Source organism: Gorilla gorilla, chromosome 7 (genome assembly GCF_029281585.2).
Source record: "Gorilla gorilla gorilla isolate KB3781 chromosome 7, NHGRI_mGorGor1-v2.1_pri, whole genome shotgun sequence".
NCBI classification, from domain to species: Eukaryota; Metazoa; Chordata; class Mammalia; order Primates; family Hominidae; genus Gorilla; species Gorilla gorilla.
In genome coordinates, this window is record NC_073231.2 from 84,605,115 (window position 1) to 84,626,339 (window position 21,225).

Genomic DNA, 21,225 nt, shown 5'->3' on the forward strand with positions numbered 1-21,225 from the left:
ACTATAGATATGAAACTTCAGGGAATTATATGGAGAAGCACATTCACACTCAGGATGCTCCGTTTTCATCCTTTTGCATCTGTCTGCACAGTCTTGGGGAGCGGGCAAAAAGTAGGCAGAACCTTGGAATATGATGAACCTAGTGATATGACAGATGACATTTTCTCCTTTTTATGTTTATGTACCGGGCATTACTTTAAAAGAGATAGAAAAAAATAATTCTTACAGCATACAAAACAAAGCTTCTTACCTCATAATGTTGGAAATATCTTCAGCATGGGAATCACTGCACAAAGGATTGGCTATAATCAGGCATGCCTCTGCAGATTCCACCTACCCTTCAGGATTGGACAGGAGCCATCTTGTTAATTACATGGGAAATGCTCTGGTCTTCCCCTTTCGGGTTTTCTAACAATTTTGTAATAAAATTGCTAACACAAAAGAGGACACACTTGGGAATGAGTTGTAATGAGGATGTCTTTACATCAGGATTGTTGTCCTGCAAATGCTGCAAAGGGCAAGGGTTGCAGCTGATGGGCTAGGGCACAGGGTCTCTGACATAGGTAAAAGATTGCTTTCAAATGGGTAAAATATGGAGTTATATTTTTCCTACCATCCATCACCATTATTTGATGCCTAGTGATAAGCCCTAAGACCTTTATATGCAACCGTCTGTGTATTTACTTGTCTTTCAGGACAGTTAAAAACAGAGGAACTGGGAGTCTACATGGCTCTAAGTAAGCAGTTATTCAATATTGGTGGAGTGTGAATTTCAAAGTTCTAGAAAATTACTGAAATGGCTCTTACAGTACTAAACTGCAGGAAAGAGAAATATTTTTCTGGGTCTGTCAATTCTTCATGTTTACTCTATAGATCTTGGCTTTAAACAGAAACATTTCTGTTTGTTGATTCTCCGAGACTGAGAACATGACAGGAAGCTGCCTTTGATCTTAAGCCAAACCTGTCTAGAGGGTTGGCTGTTGCTCATTATTTTTAGTCACAACTTCAATGAGATTTCTACTATTTTCCTTTATGTTTTTCCTATTGGAAAGCATATCCATGCATTTAGGAGAAGTTGATTAAAGCTGATGGACTCAGAGATCTGCCTTCTGGTAAGAATTCTATTTGTGTGGTAAGATCAAACACACCTTGCTATCCATACCTTTTTCAGACCTCTTAGGCTGATAACATAAAACTGATTTAGATAGAGAATTTTGTGAAATAAATAATTTAAATATAAGTGTTGGCAAACAGTGAGGTCTGCTTGACATTTCTGAAATCAGATTTGGAGGTCAATTACTACACCTCCTTTACAATTGTTTTTAAAGTTGAGGAAGTTATATTTCCCACCAATTAAAGAAGCTGAAATAATACCTTTTTTAAAAAGCAATATATCCTATTATTTTAATTGTTGCAACTAAGGAAAACTACAAGGAACAAAAACAACTAGGTCTTACCGCAACTCGCCTCAGATCCTCCCACTTCATTGAGGATCCAGAAATGAACGTTGTGTAGGCCAAGTAGCATTTAAATATGGTTTCAAGTTCCAAAGAAGGAGGGGTTCTGGACAAAAAAGAATGTGGCAGCAATGAGGGAAAAAAGATGATTGACTCTGGGTTTAGAGGTTTTTATAACTCATTTGGTGCATTTAGTAGAATCCTTCATAGTGATATGAAAAAATACAAATCAAGTTAATGCTATTTTTTAAAAAAATGTAATTACTAAGGATGAAGAAGTTCACTATTTAGTTTAAAAAACTGAGTTACTGAAACAGGCATAACATTTTAAATCAACTATGCATTTAATAAAATGGCTTTTAAATATAAGAAGCAAATATGAAAAAAATTAGAAGGAGAAATTGATGAGTCTGCCACTGTTATGAGAGATTTTGACATATCTTTTCAAACTATTGATAGAGCAAGCAGAAAACAATCATCACGGATTTTGAACACACATGTTTAATATTTATAAATTCTGCAAAGAACATTTAGAGGAACTAATTTTTATAAAGAACACACAAATATTTATCAAAATGGTATTTTTCTTGACAGACAATGAAAGCCTCAACACATTACAAAAACATAGTTATTATATATAATGATCTTTGCTCACAATACAATTAACTTAGAAGTTAACCGAAACACAAACAAAAATAGTTTTCAGATTTAGGAATAAAAAAATAGAGTGCTAAAAATATTATGAGCTTGGAAGAAATTGCAACAATTCTTTGTCATTATTCTTAGAAATATGTTGAAAATATTAAATATATATGCTTTGAGATACAACAACAGCCGTGCTTTAGGAATAATTTATAGCTTTGGAGACGTATTAGAATAGGATCAAGGAAATAAAAATAAAAGAAATGATAAAAACAAGAATAAGAAACAATGAAAAAGGAACAAAAAGATAAAACAGAGAAGATAAACCACATCAAAAGTCAGTTCTTTGAAAAATAACCTAGCATAATAGGCAAAAGTTTTGTAAAGTTAATGGAGAAAAAATAAAAGACAAAAATGATGCAAATATTGAATAAAGAAGATACAATACATATAGTCAAAGTAGAGATAAAAAATAACAAAAGTAGACAGCAAATAACTAAATGTCAACAGCTCTGAAAACTTAGCCAAAATGAACAAGTTACTTAAAAGTGTGTCTTACCAGAACTAACTCTAGAGAAATAAAAAGCCTAAACTGTTAAAGAAATTGAAGCTGTGGTTTAAAATCTCTCAAAACACAACACACACACACACACACACACAAACCTACACACCCAAACACACACACACCCCCCTCAAATAAAATGTAGGAAACCACTAGTTCTACATGGTTTTGCGTTTAACTTATACCATACTTTAAAGCAACACATAATCTCATTTTTATATAAAGCCTTTTAAAGACATTAAAAATAGGAAATACTTCCTAACCAATACTAAAAAAGACAAAATAATCATATTATCAAAAATATCCGTGAGATTCACCACATTAACAAATTAAAAAACAACACTTATATAATCACCTCAGACGCAAAGACAAATTGATAAAAATATTTCTTCAGATTTAAGAAATACAACTCACAGTATATTAGAAATAGAAGATAATATTTGTAACCCAACAAATATCTTTAAAATAAAAAAGACATCTTTAATGAAAAAATATTAAAGGTGCTTTTAAAAATGAGAAGTAAAGAAAAGATATTATCACTGCTCTTTTTCAACATTATATTTGATGTCTCAGCAATAATTATACTATTTCAGACAAATAGTCTATTTCCTTCTTTCTAATCCTTATGCGTACAATTTATGTTTTATTATAAATATTTATTTTATTTATAAAGATTTACAAATCTGGATTAATAAAGATTTATTTTATTTTATTACAAAGATAATAAAGTAAAGATAAATTTTTTAATGTAAATAATTATAAGTATAATTATACAAATATAAATAATATACATATAATTATTTATATGGAAACCCCTAATATTACTACAGAAAAAAATAAAATTTATGTGGTTAGATATAAGACTAATATACAAAATTTAATTGTGTTTTTCCTGTACTAAGAGCAAACAACTAGGAAACCCTACTGGAAGATATTAATTTTACTAATATCAGAAAATACCAAGTACCTAGAAATAAAAGTTAGTAAGCTTTCTACCTGGGAAATTATACCACATTATTAAGGGGTACTAAATGAGAACTAAATAAATGAATAAACCCAGTATAGTAAAAGTTGGAAAGAGTTTGTAGCATAAAGCAGTCAATGCTGCATCTAAAGTTTCAATTAGATTCACATTAAATTTCTGCAGTTTTTCATAATAAAATAATATACACGATAAAATAATTTTAAAATTTATATAAAATATAAAGGGCCAAGTAAAGCTTGTCAACTATAAAAAAAAAAGGTAAAAAGACTTGCTCTAGGGATAGACAGAACTAGTTATAAAGATTTAGTAATTAAAAGACTGTAGTATTAATGCAGTAATAGAAAATTATACAAATTGTCACTCTATAAACTCTACCGTTACTCTACAAAAAATTCTAAATGAATTAGAGACATAAATGATGCAAACATTTAAAATTATTGGTAGGAAATGTAGTTCAACATATTTTAAACAGTGGAATAGGGAAAAAGTTTCTAAACAAAAAACAATAAGTACTTTAATATAATAGAAAATATTCAATATTTGACTATAATAACATTAAAAACTTTTAAGCATCAGAAGATATGTCATATTCGGTAATAAGACAAATTATAAACTGAAAGAAGAAATTGCAGTTCTCACAACTGATGAAGAATTATTGCAAATAATATATTACTCATTCCTAAAATTAAATAACAAAAATCACACAAAATAGTTAAGTAAAAAAATAAATAGGCAAAACACATGGATGAGTATGTCACGGAAAGAGAAAAGATGTGTGGCTAGTAAACATGGTGAAGCTCCACATCTGTAGAGCTAAAGGGCATAGAAATCAAAACCACAAGAAGGTTCCATTTTACACTGATTTCATTGCAAAGATTAAAACATATAACCATACCAGTTGTTAGAAAGAATGTGTATGTATATATATGTGCGAAGTCTCTTACACATTCCTGATAGGTTTGCAAATGGTGCAATGACTTGGAAAAAATGATTAATGGCCTAAAAATGAACATTCACATGCTTGACACTATTAAGCACACGCACGTACAAGCACAAATGCACACAAACATGCACACAGAAACACTATTTCATGTGTCCACCAGGAGCCATATACAAGCATGTTAACAACAAAACTATTTCCAATTGCAAAATATAGAAATAACACTAATCACACCAAAAGAAGAGTGGAACTGAGGGAAATGAATATCAGTAACAAGAACAACCAATTAACTACAGCAACATTCAAAAATATGAAAGCATCTTACTAACATAATATAAACTGAATAAAGCCCCAAAGATTACATTGGTATGATATTCTTTCTATAAAGTTAAACATGTCTAAAGTAATATGCACATTTTAGATGTGAATATAGAGGTAATAAAACATAGGAGAAAGAAAGAATGGTAGAGATATTTAAAAAATTGACCATAGGTTGAAATATGCGAAGGATTATACAGTTAGATATAGATTATTGTCCTAAATTTGACCTTGTGGTGAGTTCATGCATTGGTGCTTACAACATTATTAAAAAGAACTAGTAACATAAATAACCAAAATGTGCTTATGTGTAAACCAATTATTAATGTTATGACTAAGAATTACAATAAATCTCATCCTGATTTTCTAACACTCAAAGAAGAAAACTAAATCTTAGTAGGAAATGTAGTTCAACATGTTTTAAACACTGGGATAGGGAAAGATTTTCTAAACAAAAAACAAGAAGTGATTTAATATAATAGAAAATATTCAATCTTTGACTGTGATAATATTAAAAACTTTTAAATATCAAAAGCATGTAATATTCAGTAAAAAGACAAATTACAAACCTGAAGAAGAAATTTGCAGTTCTCACAATTGATGAAGAATCATGTCATCCCTCTACTCAAAGTACTCCAACAATCAGAAATGACACAGAGAAAATTACCTTCCTTAAAGCCAAGTCTCTACAATGGTACAACGGGCTCAATACACCTTTATTATCAGGCCCACTATCAATTACAATATTTTCAAATACTCTGGAATTATCAGTCCTTATGAGTGAAACTTCCCCCTTTTCCTGAGAACACTTTGGATTCAGTATGTGATACATGACCATCAGCATATGTGGAAAAGTGAGAGCTCTGTTTATGTTTGCATACATACAATATTAACAGAGCTGAGAGCTTCTACTTTCAAGAATAATAAATTAGGTAACTTCAGCCAACTCCCTCCTGAGGATATATAAAAAAGCTGGATGAAATATTAACCATGTCTCCTAAGAAGTCATCAATGATATAAGCAGACAATTAAGAGTTATCAGGCCAAAACCTGAGAGAAATCAATAACTCGGGAGTTGAGTCCAGTTTTCTTCCCCTGAACGCATTTTACAATTCAGAAGAAGCAGCTACCAATCTGAGATAACATTTCGTGGTCACACAAGTCAAAGGACAAAAAAGTGCAGTTCCCCTGACATACAAAATGAAGGGTTTGATATCTTTTCCAAAATATAAACTGGCATAACAAAAGCATTGAAGCAAAGAAGAAGGGTAAAATTGAATAAACTAGCTTATAATTGGGCTGTCATCCTGAGTTTGTCACCTGGGAAGTACAGAGAGTTTCAAGCATTGAGCTTGGATTAGATGGTCCTGAGGCAGAAGTGCCCTGTTGTGTTTCAAAGAAGTAAAGAAATACACTCTCTGGAAGAAGGTAACATCATCTGTCTAAGTTAACAGTGTTTCCATGTATAGTTGTGCAAAACAGGAATCAGTGCATAATGTAAGACAATAGGCACACACACAAGAAAGAAACAAGACAGTGTATGTAACATCTAGCAGAAGCCACAGCCAGTAAAATCAAAGACGTGAGGCATTCAATTATTGAAAACTAGCTACAGTATATTTATGCTTATTTTGTTGAAATACACAAAAGGTAAGGTAAAAATGCAAAAAATAAAACTAAAAACAGGACAGTTTGATAAAGAATCAAAAATAACTAACGGGTACTGGGGTTAATACCTGGGTGATGAAATCATCTGTACAACAAACCCTCATGACACAAGTTTACCTATATAACAAACCTGAACAGGTACCCCTGAAATCAAAATAAAAGTTATTTTTTTTAAAAAAAGAATCAAATGTAAATTCTAGAACTGAATAATATAATAACTGAAATTGAAAACTTAATGGATGTGTTTATAAGTAGATTAAACACATAAAAAGAGCTAAGGTTCTGGAATCTAGGTCAAAACAAATTATCCAGAATGCAACACAGAGATATAAAAAGGGAAGAGAGAAGTTCAAAAGAGAGGGTAAGAAATTCAGGCCATACTGCCTAGCGCAGTGGCTCACACCTGTAATCCCAGCACTTTGGGAGGCCAAGGTGGGCAGATTACTTGAGGTCAGGAGTTGGAGACCAGCCTGGCCAACATGGTGAAACCCCATCTCTACTAACAATACAAAAATTAGCCAGGCATGGTGGTGGGCACTTATAATTCCAGCTACTCAGGAGGCTGAGGCAGGAGAATCACTTGAACCCGGGAGGCAGAGGTTGCAGTGAGCCAAGATCGCGCCAGTGCACTCCAGCCTGGGTGACAGAGCAAGACCCTGTCTCAAAAAATAAAATAAAATAAAATAAATAATAAAAAATAAAAAAAATCAGGACATATAACTGGAACAATAAAAAAGAAAAAGGCTAGCAGAGTTAACCTGTAATTAGAATCCTGAAAGAAAAGGAGAAACAAAAAGGTGACAAGCAACATTTGAAGAAATAATTATAATAACTGAGAATCCTCCAGAAATGATCAAAGACACCAATCCAGAGACTCAGGGAGATTTATGCAACCTAACTGTGGTAAATTAACAGAAATTCAAACCTATACACATCATAGGAAAATTATAACATACAACCATATTAAGTAAAATGTATGACCTTTGAAAAAGATAGCTCTTTCAACAAGGTAATTCAACAGACTTCTTAATAGCAACAACAGAAGTCAGAAGTAAGTGGAATAAAATTTCATAGTTCTTAAGTAAATAAACTGCCAGCTTGTAACTCTGTTATCAGTGAAATTGTCCTTCAATGAAAAAAAAAAAAGACATCTTTACACTTAAAAAAACAAACAACATCCAACAGAGTTAGTCACTGGTAGTTCTGCATTTAAGGAAAATTTTAAAGTTTTAGGGGTTGGGAGATGAGAAATTACTTAATGGGTACAATGTACATTATTCAGGTGACAGTTACACTAAAAGCCTAGACTTCTCCACTGCACCATGTTTCCATGTAACAAAACTGCACTTTTACTCCTTAAACTTATACCAAAATTTTTCTACTTTTTGGCATGAAGAAAATCATAACAATAGGAAGGAAGAGCAGAGGTGCAAGAAGAGATAAATAGAACAAAAGGTTAAATGTTAGGGTAAATTTAATGAAATTTGTCATAAAACTTAAAGTTGGTAGATTTTATAACATGAAATAAGCTTAATCCTGCATGTACCTGACAAAGGCTCGAATCACATATCACCTTACGCAAATAAAAAAGGTCTAACGATTCAGCATAAAAATGGTCAAGACAAATGGATCATCATTTAATATGAGGGAGTCCAGGTGGCTTATGGATCTGAAAAGATGCTTGGCCTCACTAGTAATGAGAAAAATGTTAATTAAAACCACAAGAAGTACCACTATCTTAATAAAGTACTACCCACAAGAATGGCTACGATTAAAAAGACTGCTGTTTCTAAGTGTTAGTTTGTCGAGTTACATCTCCAGTGTTAGTAGGATGTAGGGCACCAGGAACTCTCAGGGCTACTGGTAAGGTGCAGATTGTTCATATCATTTCGGACAACTGACAGTTCTACCTAAGAAAAATATTTAAACTTTATTACCTTACAATTATATTTCTGGGTACCAAGATACATATACAAAAATTTGCACAGCACCATTCTTTATAATAGCCAAAGTATAGGGGAGAAATGCCACCAATGGTTGAATGGATTAAGAAAAATTGTGGTGTATTCATAGAATATTGTCTACACAGCAATAAAAATAAGTATTACACAACTATTTCCAGTTGCAATATGGATAAATCTAACAAACATAACATTGAGGTAAATAAATTTATATTCTATTTATACAGATTTATAAAACAGGAAAAGGCAAATAATATTCTAAATAAACATAGAAGATAAGACAAAAAATAATAAGATATAATGTCCGAACTGTAGTTACTTCTAGGAACTAAAGATGGAGCTTCAACTGCAAAGGGTTGTGTTGGTGTGCTAGCTATGGAATATAGTAACCCATCCTTATCCGAAGGGGATACATTCCAAGACCCCCAGGGGATGCCTGAAACCACAGATAGTACCAAACCCTGTATATACAGTACCATTTTTCCTATATATACATACCTATAATAACATTTAATTTATAAATTAGGTACAATAAGGCATTAACAATAACAACTAATAATGAAATAGAATAATTATAACAATATGCTGTAATAAAATGTATGTGTAAGCAGTCTCTCTTTCAAAATACCATATTGTACTGTACTCACTAAGTTTTAGAACACGACTGACCATATATAACTGAAATCGTGATAAGGAAAACTGCAGATAAGGAGGCACTACTTTATTTCTTGACTTGAGTGGTAGTTACATGGATGTTCACTTTATAATCATTTTAATTCTAAGTGATTTTTTGAATTATATTTTGGTATAAAAAGGCTTAAACAGGGGCCGGGTGTGGTGGCTCATGTTTGCAATCCCAGTACTTTGGGAGGCAGAGGCGGGTGGATCACCTGAGGTCAGGAATTCAAGACCAGCCCGGCCAACATGGTGATATTCTGTCTGTACTAAAAATACAAAATTAGTTGGGTGTGGTGGTGCACGCCTGTAATCCCAGCTACTTGGGAGGCTGAGGCAGGAGAATCACTTGAATCTGGGAGGTGGAGGTTGCAGTGAACTGAGATCGCACTACAGCCTGGGCAATAAGAGCAAAACGAGCAAAACTCCTTCTCAAAAAAAAAAAAAAAGGTTTGAACAAGGAGATTAATTATTTCCTTGCTATTTTAGACATGAAGAAACATTCTGGCATATTTTTTCTATAGTCCAATGACCCATGTGCAACTCTTAGAAATTTCTCACTCAACTTTTGTTCCTATTGTATTATTACATATTGGAGAAATTGGAAAATATTTATTGGCATTCATATGGTACCTCTATTATATATACTGTATGATATAATATATATGATAAACATATTATAAAATGAAACAATCATTGAGGATTGAAAATAAAATTTTGAGGAAATATACTGTTATCCTTATACACTTTTACTTGAATCTGCAATGAACAATATTTATTTGCCGCAATGATATAAACACTAATTGTGTAACTACAGATTTAAGATCATAATACTGAAACAATAGAAGTGATGCAGAGTGTTGAACAATTCTCATTTGCAAATCTGATGGTTAATAAATACCATCTATAACTGAGGAATCAAAAAAGTGGTAAAATTTAGACTTAAAATTTGAAGAAATATTAAGTCTGAAAGAACTGAAAGCAATTGTCTCTGAGCAGTAGGACTGCGGAAAGGGAAGGAGAGATAAATACTTCATGGTAAGTATTTTACTTTTGATGTGTAACTTATGGTCATGTACTGTTTGGCATTACTTTTAATGGCAAAACCACAATTACTTTTGCACCAATCTAATACTTTCTTGAATGGTACTTTCTTCTGAATGCGTACTCTGATCTGCCCCATCCCCTAACAATTGCTGAATTAGCTGCCCCGTCTGTTATGACAACACTCACATGCATGCCTCTCTTTATCCCTATGTTTTGATTTTCACATTTCAAGTACATGGAAGTATACATGATTTATTGTACCTTCTCATCTGAGAACTGATTTCTTCTGTCAAACCTAGAAAGTTCTCACCTTTTAAATCTTATTGTAAAAAATAGTACATATACAAAATGTATAAGACACATGCAGTCAGCATAAAGAATGACAAGGAAGTTGACCTTTATGTGCCCACTCATAAAACAAATTACTCAAGGAAAGAGATATCACATTATCACTGCTCCTTGCTGTGTAGTCTCTAAGCCTAGTTATCTGGCTTTTGGTGGTTTTAAGAGCTGTGTAATATCTATTTGTATATTCTTTTCTGCTTAATTTAGTCATAGTTTTTCTTGCGTGCAACTAAGCAGTCTGACTTATGGAAATGTAAGTTAATATTTTATTTTCATAACATTTCATAGAGTAATATGTTAGATACTGCTTTGTTCAAGCAATAAACAAGTAACCAAAGAAAGAAAATAGTAATACTGTATCATTTATGTATTTTTGTATAGAATCTTACAAGAACCTTGTAGCCTAAATAACAAGTTATTATTTTTTGTATTCCTTGTTTTGACTGGGCTCAGCTGGGTGATACTTCTGTTCCCTGTGGTTTTGTTAGAGTCCTTTATAGGACTGACTTTGGCTGAGAGCTTTAGTGGTCTAGAACATCCAAGATGGCATCATTTACATGTGTGCTGCCTCGACTGAGCTAGCTGGAAAGACTGGCAGTGGGATGGGCCTTATTCTCCATCATACATTCATACATATGTATATATATGTATGTATATATGCATGATACATATATACATACATAGATGTGTGTGTATTTATTTTTTATAGTTATATTTCAAGGCTCCAAGATACTAAAGCAGATGCTGTCAGGAGTCTTAATGGCTGGCATAACTGGCATACTGTCACTTGTTGATATCTTATTGGTTAAAATGAGTCAAAAGGTTAGCCCAGATTCAATAGAAGGGAAAATGGACTCCACTTTTGGTAGGAGGAGCAGAATACAGACACTCCTGAACTTAGGATGGGGCTACATCCCTATAAACCCATCATAAGTTGAAAACGTGGTAAGTTGAAAATGCTTTGAATACAGCTAACCTATCAAACATCATTGCTTAGCCTGGCCTACCTCAAACATGCTCAGAACACTCACATTAGCCTACATTTGGTCAAATATCTAACACAAAGCCTATTTATAATAAAGTGTTGAGTATCTCATATTATTTACTGAATACTGTACTGAAAGTGAGTATACAAAATATGGTTTCTACTGAAGGCATATGGCTTTTGCACCATCATAAAGTAAAAAAAAAAAATTGTTTTAAGTCAAAGCATCATAAACCAGGGACCATCTGTATGTATAAAGAGGAATTGCTATTAGCCATCATTAAACTACCACAGTCTGCATCCTGGCCACAAGAATCCACATCCCTCCCTTGTACAAAATACTCTCACATTTCCTCCCAAAGTCTGATTTCTTTATAGAATCAGCTCAAAGTCCTGGATCTTGTCATCTAAATTAGGCCTAGACCTGGATGGGGGCTCCTAAATACGTCTAGTCCTGATGTGAACACCTGTGAACTGAATGGAGAAGTGAATACCCCAACTCCTACAGCCAACTCACCATGATGACACCAACAGGGATAGGAAAATTACAACAGGCAAACCCCATCAAAAGTGGTGGGGGTTGTAACGGAGGGCACTGAGAAATCACGGGTCTACAGAAATTCTGAAATCTGAGCATGGGTTATTAGGGGTAGAGAATGTTTCTCAATTATGGCCCAGTTCTGTGCTCATGAGTTAATCTACTGTCTGTAATTCTTTTCTCTGTCCTCCGATCCTGAGTCATCATGCTTCCCTTTCTTTAACAAAAGGTCTATGTTTATACTTCAGTAGCTTTCTCTGCCTGATTCTTGTGTGTGCTAAATTGGGCTCAGAAGCATTTTTTTTTTCATTTTCAACTCTTTCTTTCCCTTTTACTTCAAGTTGGTAGGGCTGCTATCAGAAAAATTCTGTTTGAAGCAGAATTTTGTTGAGTATTTTCTATAAACCTAATTCAGGTTCATATCATGCTTTGAAAGTCAGATCCATGATTCCTTGCAGACAGATCTCTCTCCACTTTGACAATGACAGGCTTCCGAGAAGAATGTCTGTAAGCTTCTTTGCAGCCCCTTTGCCCGACTGAGAGCCTCTGTAAGTCACCACCTTAAATCTTTCTGAGGTCTTAACAAATGATCTTACAGTTGCATCCTTGATTCAATTTTGACCTTGAAGTCAAATGTTATAGATTGCACTCTAAATTTGATTTTTTTTTCTCTCTGAGGTCATTCTTCCTTTTTTTGACCATCTGGAGAGATTGTTCTTGGCTTTCTATATTTCTTCTAAGTTCTGCTCAAAAACTAAAAAATTTCTTTTTTTTTTTTGCTGAATTTTCTTATAATACCTTAGCATGCATGATTAAACTAGAGTAAATGACTTTCTTTTGGGAAATCTTCTTAGCTTCACAATTTCATTAGGTACATTTCCTGTCTTCCATATTATTGCTGGTGACAGTGTTACTAAAATTCTGCCATAAAACCATGCATGGGCTGTTCTTCTTCCATCACCCTACAGCAATTTCCTCATTGCTCTTCCAGCCTTTACTGAGTCTCCATGCAACTCTTCTGGCCTCTGTCTCCACCAGTTCCAAGGAAAAGGCCACATTTTGGCTCTTGGTATGCTAGCACCCCACTTCTAGTACCACTTGTTGTATCAATTATCTATTTCTGCAAAACAAACCATCCTAGAAATTATAGACCTTAAGCAACAATAATATACTATGTTCATAATTTTGTATGTTGGCTGGTCTCAGCCAGGTTGTTCTTCTGTTCCATGTATTGTTGACTAGGGGCATCCACGTAGGTACATTCATCCATGAGCTTCACAGGGAGCTGGAATGTCCAAAGTGGCTATACACATGACTGTTGCTTCAGATATGTGACTAGAGTAGCTGACAGCTGACTGGGCCTTCTCTCCGGCAAGGTAGTATGGCTTTTTACATGATGACTCAGGGCTCTAAGTGGAAGCTGGAACTGTCAATCCTCCTAAACGCTAGGCCTGAAGTAGCAAAACGTCACATCTTCTGTGTTCTATTTATCAAATTAAGGCACAGGTCAGCCCAGATTCAAAGGGAGAAGAAAGAGAATTCACATTTAAATGGGAGAAGGGGCAGGAGTATATAGCAAAAGAAAGAAATGTTAACAGCTGTGTTAAAGGAAACTCTACCACAATTATAGATTGTGACAATTGCTTTAAAGGAAATAAAATAGAGTAATGAGATAGAAGGAAATTAGAGGACACCAATTTAGATAGAATGGACAGGGACTGTCTCTCTGAGTGGGAAGGATGGGAATAAATTGGTCATATAAAGGGAGAAGAGCTTTGGAGCACAAAGAACAAACAAATAAAGTGGCCTTGAGAGAAATTTTGGGAAGACAAGATTTAACTATGAATAGAGTTGTGATAGTGGAGAAGAAATGGTAGAAACAGAATTAGGATTTACATATGGGACAAAATTAATGGTATTGATGAAAATGTATATAAGGATTGAGGGGGACAGGAGTATCAGAGATAATACTCAGTTTTCTGTTTTAAGGAAGTATATTAATCAGGTCTCATTTACTAGGATAGAAAATGTTGTTTGCTTTCCTTCTTTGATTTTTGTTTGTTTGCCTTTGAGTTGGGAAGGGAAACACAAGATCATGAGTTCACTTTTGAAAATGTTGAGCTTGAGGGGCCTTCATAACACTAGGTTAAAAATATTCAGGAGGCAATTAGTTGTGTAAATACGAAGCCACAGAGAATGTCTAAGAGAAGATGTAAATTTTTGCAGGCATCGGAGTATAGATGAAAGTAACAAAATTTTAGATAGATACTTTCCACATTTTTCACCATTAAAAAAAATTTGTTCATTATCTTGGCAAGTACATACAACAATGCATGTTAGTCCATAAAAGTGCAACAGTGGGTAAAACACGTCACACATCTGTTGATTTCCTCTCTGTCTCAATTGGATTATAATAATTAGCTTTTAATCCCTAGTTTTAGTACTCTTTGTTTTTACTGTTTTCTAACAAAAGATTTAAATAGTGCACAAATTGCTAGAAAGATGGACACACTGATGCTACTTAAACAGAATTCTTGGCTGTCAGTAACATCATAGAGTGCTTCAAACTGCTATCGGTTATTCCATACATGAGGGCCCAAATTTATGGTGAATTGAACATGTCATAATGCAAAAGTAGAGTGCTCAACTACACAGTGCCAGAAGATGGAGGCGATGCTATATACAATCCTAAGTAAGATCAAAATGTCATTTCAAAATCTGGCTGACTTATTTAGTGAATGATATTTGGGTAACCGATGAATCATTTGAGAAAAATAAAGACGTTAATTCTCTACACATCAGGCAAAAGCAATTCCATGGATCTTAAACACTAAAAGAATGAGCTGACTGGAGTGCATGCAAATCAAACACTTCTGTATGAAAATAAAAGCACGAAAAAAATTAAAAGGTGAAGTTGGAAGAAAAACATGTATAACATATAACAGGAAATGGCTAGTAACAACATATATTGAGTAGAAAATTCAATAAAGCAACAGGTAATCCACTTAATAGGAGAGGATGAAAGAAAGAAAGAGAAATTTCAAAGAGAAAAGCCAACAGTCAAAACATAGAAAATTAGTCAATCTTAGCAAATTGAAAATTACAAAATTAAAATATAAGAAATCATTTTGTATACCTAAGCTATACTTAAAATCCTTCTGTACTAAATATGTATTTCCTAGTGCTTGACAAAATATTTGACTTAGGCTCTGCTAGTGGAAAGAAAGACTGCACAGAACAACAACAGCATCAAGAACGATCATTTCTGTATTGATTTGAACTTCACATTTCTAATTCTGAGAATTAACAGAATAATAATTATAAAGTGCACCAGGCTTTTGCATAAGATTATAGTCATGTATGATAATAACGTGTAGAGTAACCTAAATGCCAAATAATAATCACTTAAATCATATTAGTACCTATGCAGAAAAACATCTGACAAGATATATTCCAAAATATTTGCAGAGATTAGCTTGGTCAAAGATTTCTTTTCTTTTTTGTTTTGTTTATGATCAATACCTACTTTTTCTATAAATATTGTGAAGGTAATTTTCTTGCATTAAAAATATTCACATGTATTTTAAGTATTAATTTAGAACCCATGAGCCATACAGATACACTTACTCTCCCAGGAAAACAATTTCAGTGTTGATCTCTCCTGACTTGTCGCGGAGGAAATTCCTCAGGAAAGCGGTCACACTGTCCACGGTGATGTTTCCACAGACCACAATAAACCTAGGCAGCAAAAACAGGTGAGGTGGATCATCCGAGGCACATAAGCACCTTCCTGTCAGCATTTAGAGATGAATAATTAGCTTAAACTTAGTTTTCAATAAATATGGTATTTGCATCACCCAGATATTTTTTTGTTTTTTTTTGAGATGGAGTTTTGCTCTTGCTGCCCAGGCTGGAGTGCAATGGTGTGATCTCAGCTCACTGCAACATCTGCCTCCTGGGTTTAAATGATTCTCCTGCCTCAGCCTCCCAAGTAGCTGGGATTACAGGCATGCGCCACCACGCCCAGCTAATTTTGTATTTTTTTAGTAGATGGGATTTCTCCATGTTGGTCAGGCTGGTCTTGAACTCCCGACCTCAGGTGATCCGCCCACCTCAGCCTCCCAAAATGCTGGGATTACAGGCATGAGCCACTGTGCCTGGCCTGCATCACCCAGATTTTAAACATTGAAACGCTAAGGACTGCATTTCTAATACAAAAGAAGCATCAGATATCCACAGTCTTCTATCTCATCTCAAGTAGAATATGAAGCCAAACATTTAAATTGCACCCAGCTTTTTAAGAATACAAGAGCAACTATTACTATTGCTAGATTTTTCACATTTATTTATAACTTATAATAGATTTTTTACTTCATTTTTTCACTTAATTCTTAGTTGTCTGATAGAGGGTTTTTGTTGTTGTTGTTGTTGTTTGTTTTTTTCTTGAGGAGCAGAAAAGTTCATCAATTTTTCCATTTCTCACCCAAATATCATGGCTGAGAAAGCACCACATTCCAGATTGTTTCAGCTTATCTTCCACATTTATGAATATCTAGTAGTTACAAAAACATGAGCCCAGTGGAGGGACATTGAAGACAGGTGCAGAACTCTATGCATATAGTTTTTGTCATGAAAAATTTTCTCAGGTTTAATGCATTTAAAGGAGCTATTTTCCTCCTATTAGCCATTGAAGAAAACTGAAAACATAATTTTAGCCTAAGTTAACATTAAAGTTCCCAGACCTATTGACTGATTTAGTATGTGCCCCATAGGCCTTTCCTGAGACAAATGAGGCCAGATTTTGGCTTATCTAGTTAAATTCACTGCTTCTCATTATTTATCTTTTGTTCATTTCATCATATTTTTCCTTTCCTCTTCATAGTCCCAGGTCAATTAAAGTTTTCATCCAACTGTATTAAGAGACTGCTTTCAGGGAGCCTATCTCCATTATGCCTCTTTCGTTACAGCAGACAGGGATTAAGTTTTTAAAAGGATCACATCAAATTTAAGATCTCCAGTTCATTCTTTTTGTCTTAGATGGGAAAAAAAACCTAATGGAAGCTAAGGTAACATGAATCCAAGAAGAAATAATATAAAAACAACTCCACTCCATTTTCCTCCTGGGAACACATGGCTGTGGCATGGAAAAAAAATCAGTCATCTAGGAGGCGCTATAGAAGACAGGGTAGAAACTTCTCATGCTGGCAAATCCTCATCCATAAATGAGCCCCCGATGGTTTAGGGGAGCTTTGGCTAAGACAACTGAATTAAATTATTTATTTTAAATTGGAATCATGGCTTTAATCTGATCCATTATGTAAAGTTAGCCATAAGTTACCCATACAAGGAAAATGAGTAAGACAATTGGTAATGGCTATAGGAGAAGTTAGTGAAAAGGAATGTACAAATAGTGCCATAATCAGTAATATTTATTGACAGTGAATTACAACATTATCTGTCATTTTAGTTGATTTAGTTTTCTTATGAGCATCTATGTAGCGGTTTGGGTCAAGTAGCAAATATCATTTTCTTGTGGTATTTAGTTTAGCACAGTCCTTTTTAGTGAAAACAGGATGTTGCTGATATATTCACCTTGGGTTCTACAGCTAAGCCAGACAATAGATGTCTAGAACGAGATATATGGCTAATAGAATTTCTTAAACTGTAGAAATTATACTTAAAACACTACTTACTTCTTTCCTTTGAGTGCTTCATAGGAACTGGTGTATTTCCTCTTGTTAGCAAACAGTTCCACCATTTCAGGTATATAGTTCGCAAATAATATCTAAAATTGATCAGCAAAATAAAACCTTAGTTCTCATTATTTTGATGGATACTCCAAAAATTTCAAGATTAGAAAGGAAAAGGAGGGTACATAAAACTTTCTGTCATCTAAGAGCACATGATAGCATGTTAAAGGGACCTCGTTTTTCTTCCTTATTTCAGCCTTCGAATTTTGTTAAAATTTAATATAAGGCTTTTCTGTATTCAAAATGATGAAAGCAAAGGACAGCAGCAAGGTGACTTCCCCACATGTCTTATCCTTTCATCACTTCTGTTTTGGTTTTTGTTTTTGAGACAGAGTCTCTGTCTGTCTCCCGGGCTGGGGTGCAACCTCCGCCTCCCAGGTTCAAGGGATTCTCCTGCCTCAGCCTCCCAAGTGGCTGGGACTACAGGTGCCTGCCACCATGCCTGACTGATTTTTATATTTTTAGTAGAGATGGAATGCCTCCATGTTGGCCAGGCTGGTCTCGAACTCCTGACCTCAGGTAATCCACCTGCCTTGGCCTCACAAAATGCTGGGATTACAGGCCTGAGCAACCGTGCCTGGCCCTCTTGTTATCGCTTCTAACTTCCTGTCTCACTCTGACTTTATTCTATTTGGGGCTTGGAAAAATGAAAGCATATGGGACAGAGGAGGGTTAAGAGACAATGACTGAAAAAAAGGGATGTGAGACCGTGGATGGGTAGATATCAAAAAAGTGGAGTGGAGAACTCTGTTGTGGTTTTTTAGGAATTGAAATGAAAGTCACTAAAAGAAAAGAAGGCTTTTGCCTTTGCTACACTCGTAAGCCAGGCACAGATGTTCATATCTCTAAAGTTAAATGCTGTTTTAGTGAAAGGTTACTCATATGAGCTGGGAGGAATGGAATTTTCTTCAGATCAAATCTCAAATAACCTTCCTCTTTGGAAGAAAGACTTTAATTTGATGGGCAATCTATGAAGGAAGATAGGTTTTCTCAAATCAATGTAGAGCTTAATAAGGAAAGTCTGCTTCCTTTGCCTACTATCCTTCATCCCTGGAAACCAAGCAATTTTATCCTGAGCTCCAGGGGATGCAGTTTGGAAAACATGGGATCTGTGCATGTTTTCATTTGCCCTTGACATGTGCCCCAAGTAATGCAACATTCACTTTTAAACCTATATTGTTTCATTGATTACCATTAACCAAATATTTTCTGGTTTATGTAGCTATATTCAAAATATATTAAAAATATTCTTCACCAAACTCCCCAGTGTGAAGAACATGATGAAGGTCCGTCCTAAGGATGTCTTGGCTACCACATCTCCAAATCCAACGGTTGACGTTGTTGCCATGACCAGGTAAATTGACTCAAAATATGATATATTCTGTGAATTTCTACCTTTGAGCCAGGGATCACCAGAATTTTCCACCTGTCCAAAGAGAGAAGACTCAGGAAACATCTGAATAGAATCCAAGAGAAGATTTTTAAAGAATAGGCAAAACATTAGATTAATTGCACTTCATTCAATCCAAATGAAATACCAAATGGCTTTCAGGTTGCTATGAAGAGTTTACATAAATGGAAGAGTTTGTAAATCATGGGTAGTGAGTGTAAAGTCTTGGTTTCCTTAATCGTGATCATTGCCAAAATCTGAGGGGGCTTGTAGCTGCAGCACAGCATTTGAAAAGCTCCACAGGGGACAGATGCCTCTGGGCTCTCTTTTCAAGTGGGCAGAAGAATTGCATCCTGGAGCCAGGGGACTCCAAAGGCTCTCAGACTGAGCAATTATGACATATTCTCACTTTTTAACCAGATTAGGATTATCATTAAGGAAAGAAGCACTTAAATGAGCACTTCATTTCAGTGAGCTTAAGCACATAGAACGCTAGTGTCTACGGAAAAACAAACCAATTTTCCAAGTTATTTTCCTCTTTGCACAATCGTCTTTTCAGTGATTTTTTTTTAAAAAAAACCTTTAAAAATATTTTCCTCTGATTTTTTCTTTGAGTCTTCACCTTTCAAGAAAACTAGATTTATCAGATTTTTAATATTAGATAAATGAAGTAACTTAGACATTTATAACGTATATAAATTTTTTATAAATATATGTAAAATATTGCATAACATAATATATTATATATAACATTTATACATGTATAGTTTATAATAAAATATTTATTTCTTTGTTTTTTCTTTTAGACCTTTTTTTCTCCTCAGCTCACATATTTTCTAGATGTTTTCCATTTCTATTTAGCACAAAAGATGATAAAATCTTAGAGATGTCTGACTGGGGGAAGTGGGCTTTTTGTTTTGTTTTTAAGAACTAGGATGGAAATTAGAAACCATGCAGTTTGCTCAGATATTTGTTCCCTTTTTAAAAGTGATGTGCCAAGTGCTGATCCTTTCTTAAATTTAATGAATAGATTAAGAGTGTGGACCCCTATAATACTCCACTCCAAAGTAAGAATGGGATTATATGTCTGTTCTTAAGTCTTATGGCTGCTAGTGGATACTGTTGCAAAGTCACTGACTTCTGGAGTCTTCACTGTTTTCCAAAACATACATTACAAGAAAACCAAATTTAAGTCACACAGATTTAAATCATTCATATTTACTGGCACAGTTCCCTTTAAGCTAAAATCCCATAGTGTCTTTTACAATGTCGTAGTACAGGGATTCAATATTATCCCTGCACAACATGTACAAAGTAAAACTAAATTTATTTTAAACTGGAAATATCCTTTATAATTTTTTAAAGAATGCTTTAAAATTTAACTCACTGCCCTTATGAGTAATAATTTGGTGTTTCAAATCCCTTTCCACTTTCTCAGTATCTCTTCAGTTTATGGAGGAAGGGAGATGGCAGCCTTCTGTGGGTCCACTTATTCACACTATTCTTCCTCTTAACCATGTTAGCATTGACCCATCAGTCCAAGGTGGGAAATACAGTTAAGGTAAAGTATTATGGACTAATGTTAACAGACTGAATCATTATCTATTTTAACTCCATATTTCAAAACTGAATTCTTATTATTTTAAACTTTGTTTCAACTTTAGATAAGATACACTAAGAAGAAGAATATGAGGACACTCTATCTTCTCCCCTTACCTGCCCATCAACATTTATATTAGCTATATTACTTTTATTTGTGCATCTACATTCTAGTCTGTAGTGATAATTACCTTGGTTATGTCTTAGCTCTATTTTTTATCCATTCAGTAATCATTACCACTATTTTTTTTTTTTTTTTTGAGAGGAGTCTTGCTCTGTCACTCAGGCTGGAGTGCAGTGGTATGATCTCAGCCCACTGCAACCTCCACCTCCTGGGCTCAAGCAATTCTCTTGCCTCAGCCT

General features: G+C 34.3%; 1 protein-coding gene across 1 annotated transcript in view; it reads right to left on the reverse strand.

Annotated features, from left to right (window-relative positions):
- KCNU1 (potassium calcium-activated channel subfamily U member 1) overlaps positions 1–21,225 on the reverse strand; it is a 149,775-nt gene that overhangs the window by 100,967 nt on the left and 27,583 nt on the right. The window contains exons 8-12 of the mRNA XM_063709355.1: positions 19,129–19,299; positions 17,817–17,908; positions 15,751–15,861; positions 1,458–1,563; positions 251–333 (exon numbers count right to left, since the gene is read on the reverse strand). Of these exons, the coding sequence (XP_063565425.1) occupies positions 251–333; positions 1,458–1,563; positions 15,751–15,861; positions 17,817–17,908; positions 19,129–19,299 (563 nt within the window). The remainder of the gene's footprint in view (positions 1–250; positions 334–1,457; positions 1,564–15,750; positions 15,862–17,816; positions 17,909–19,128; positions 19,300–21,225) is intronic.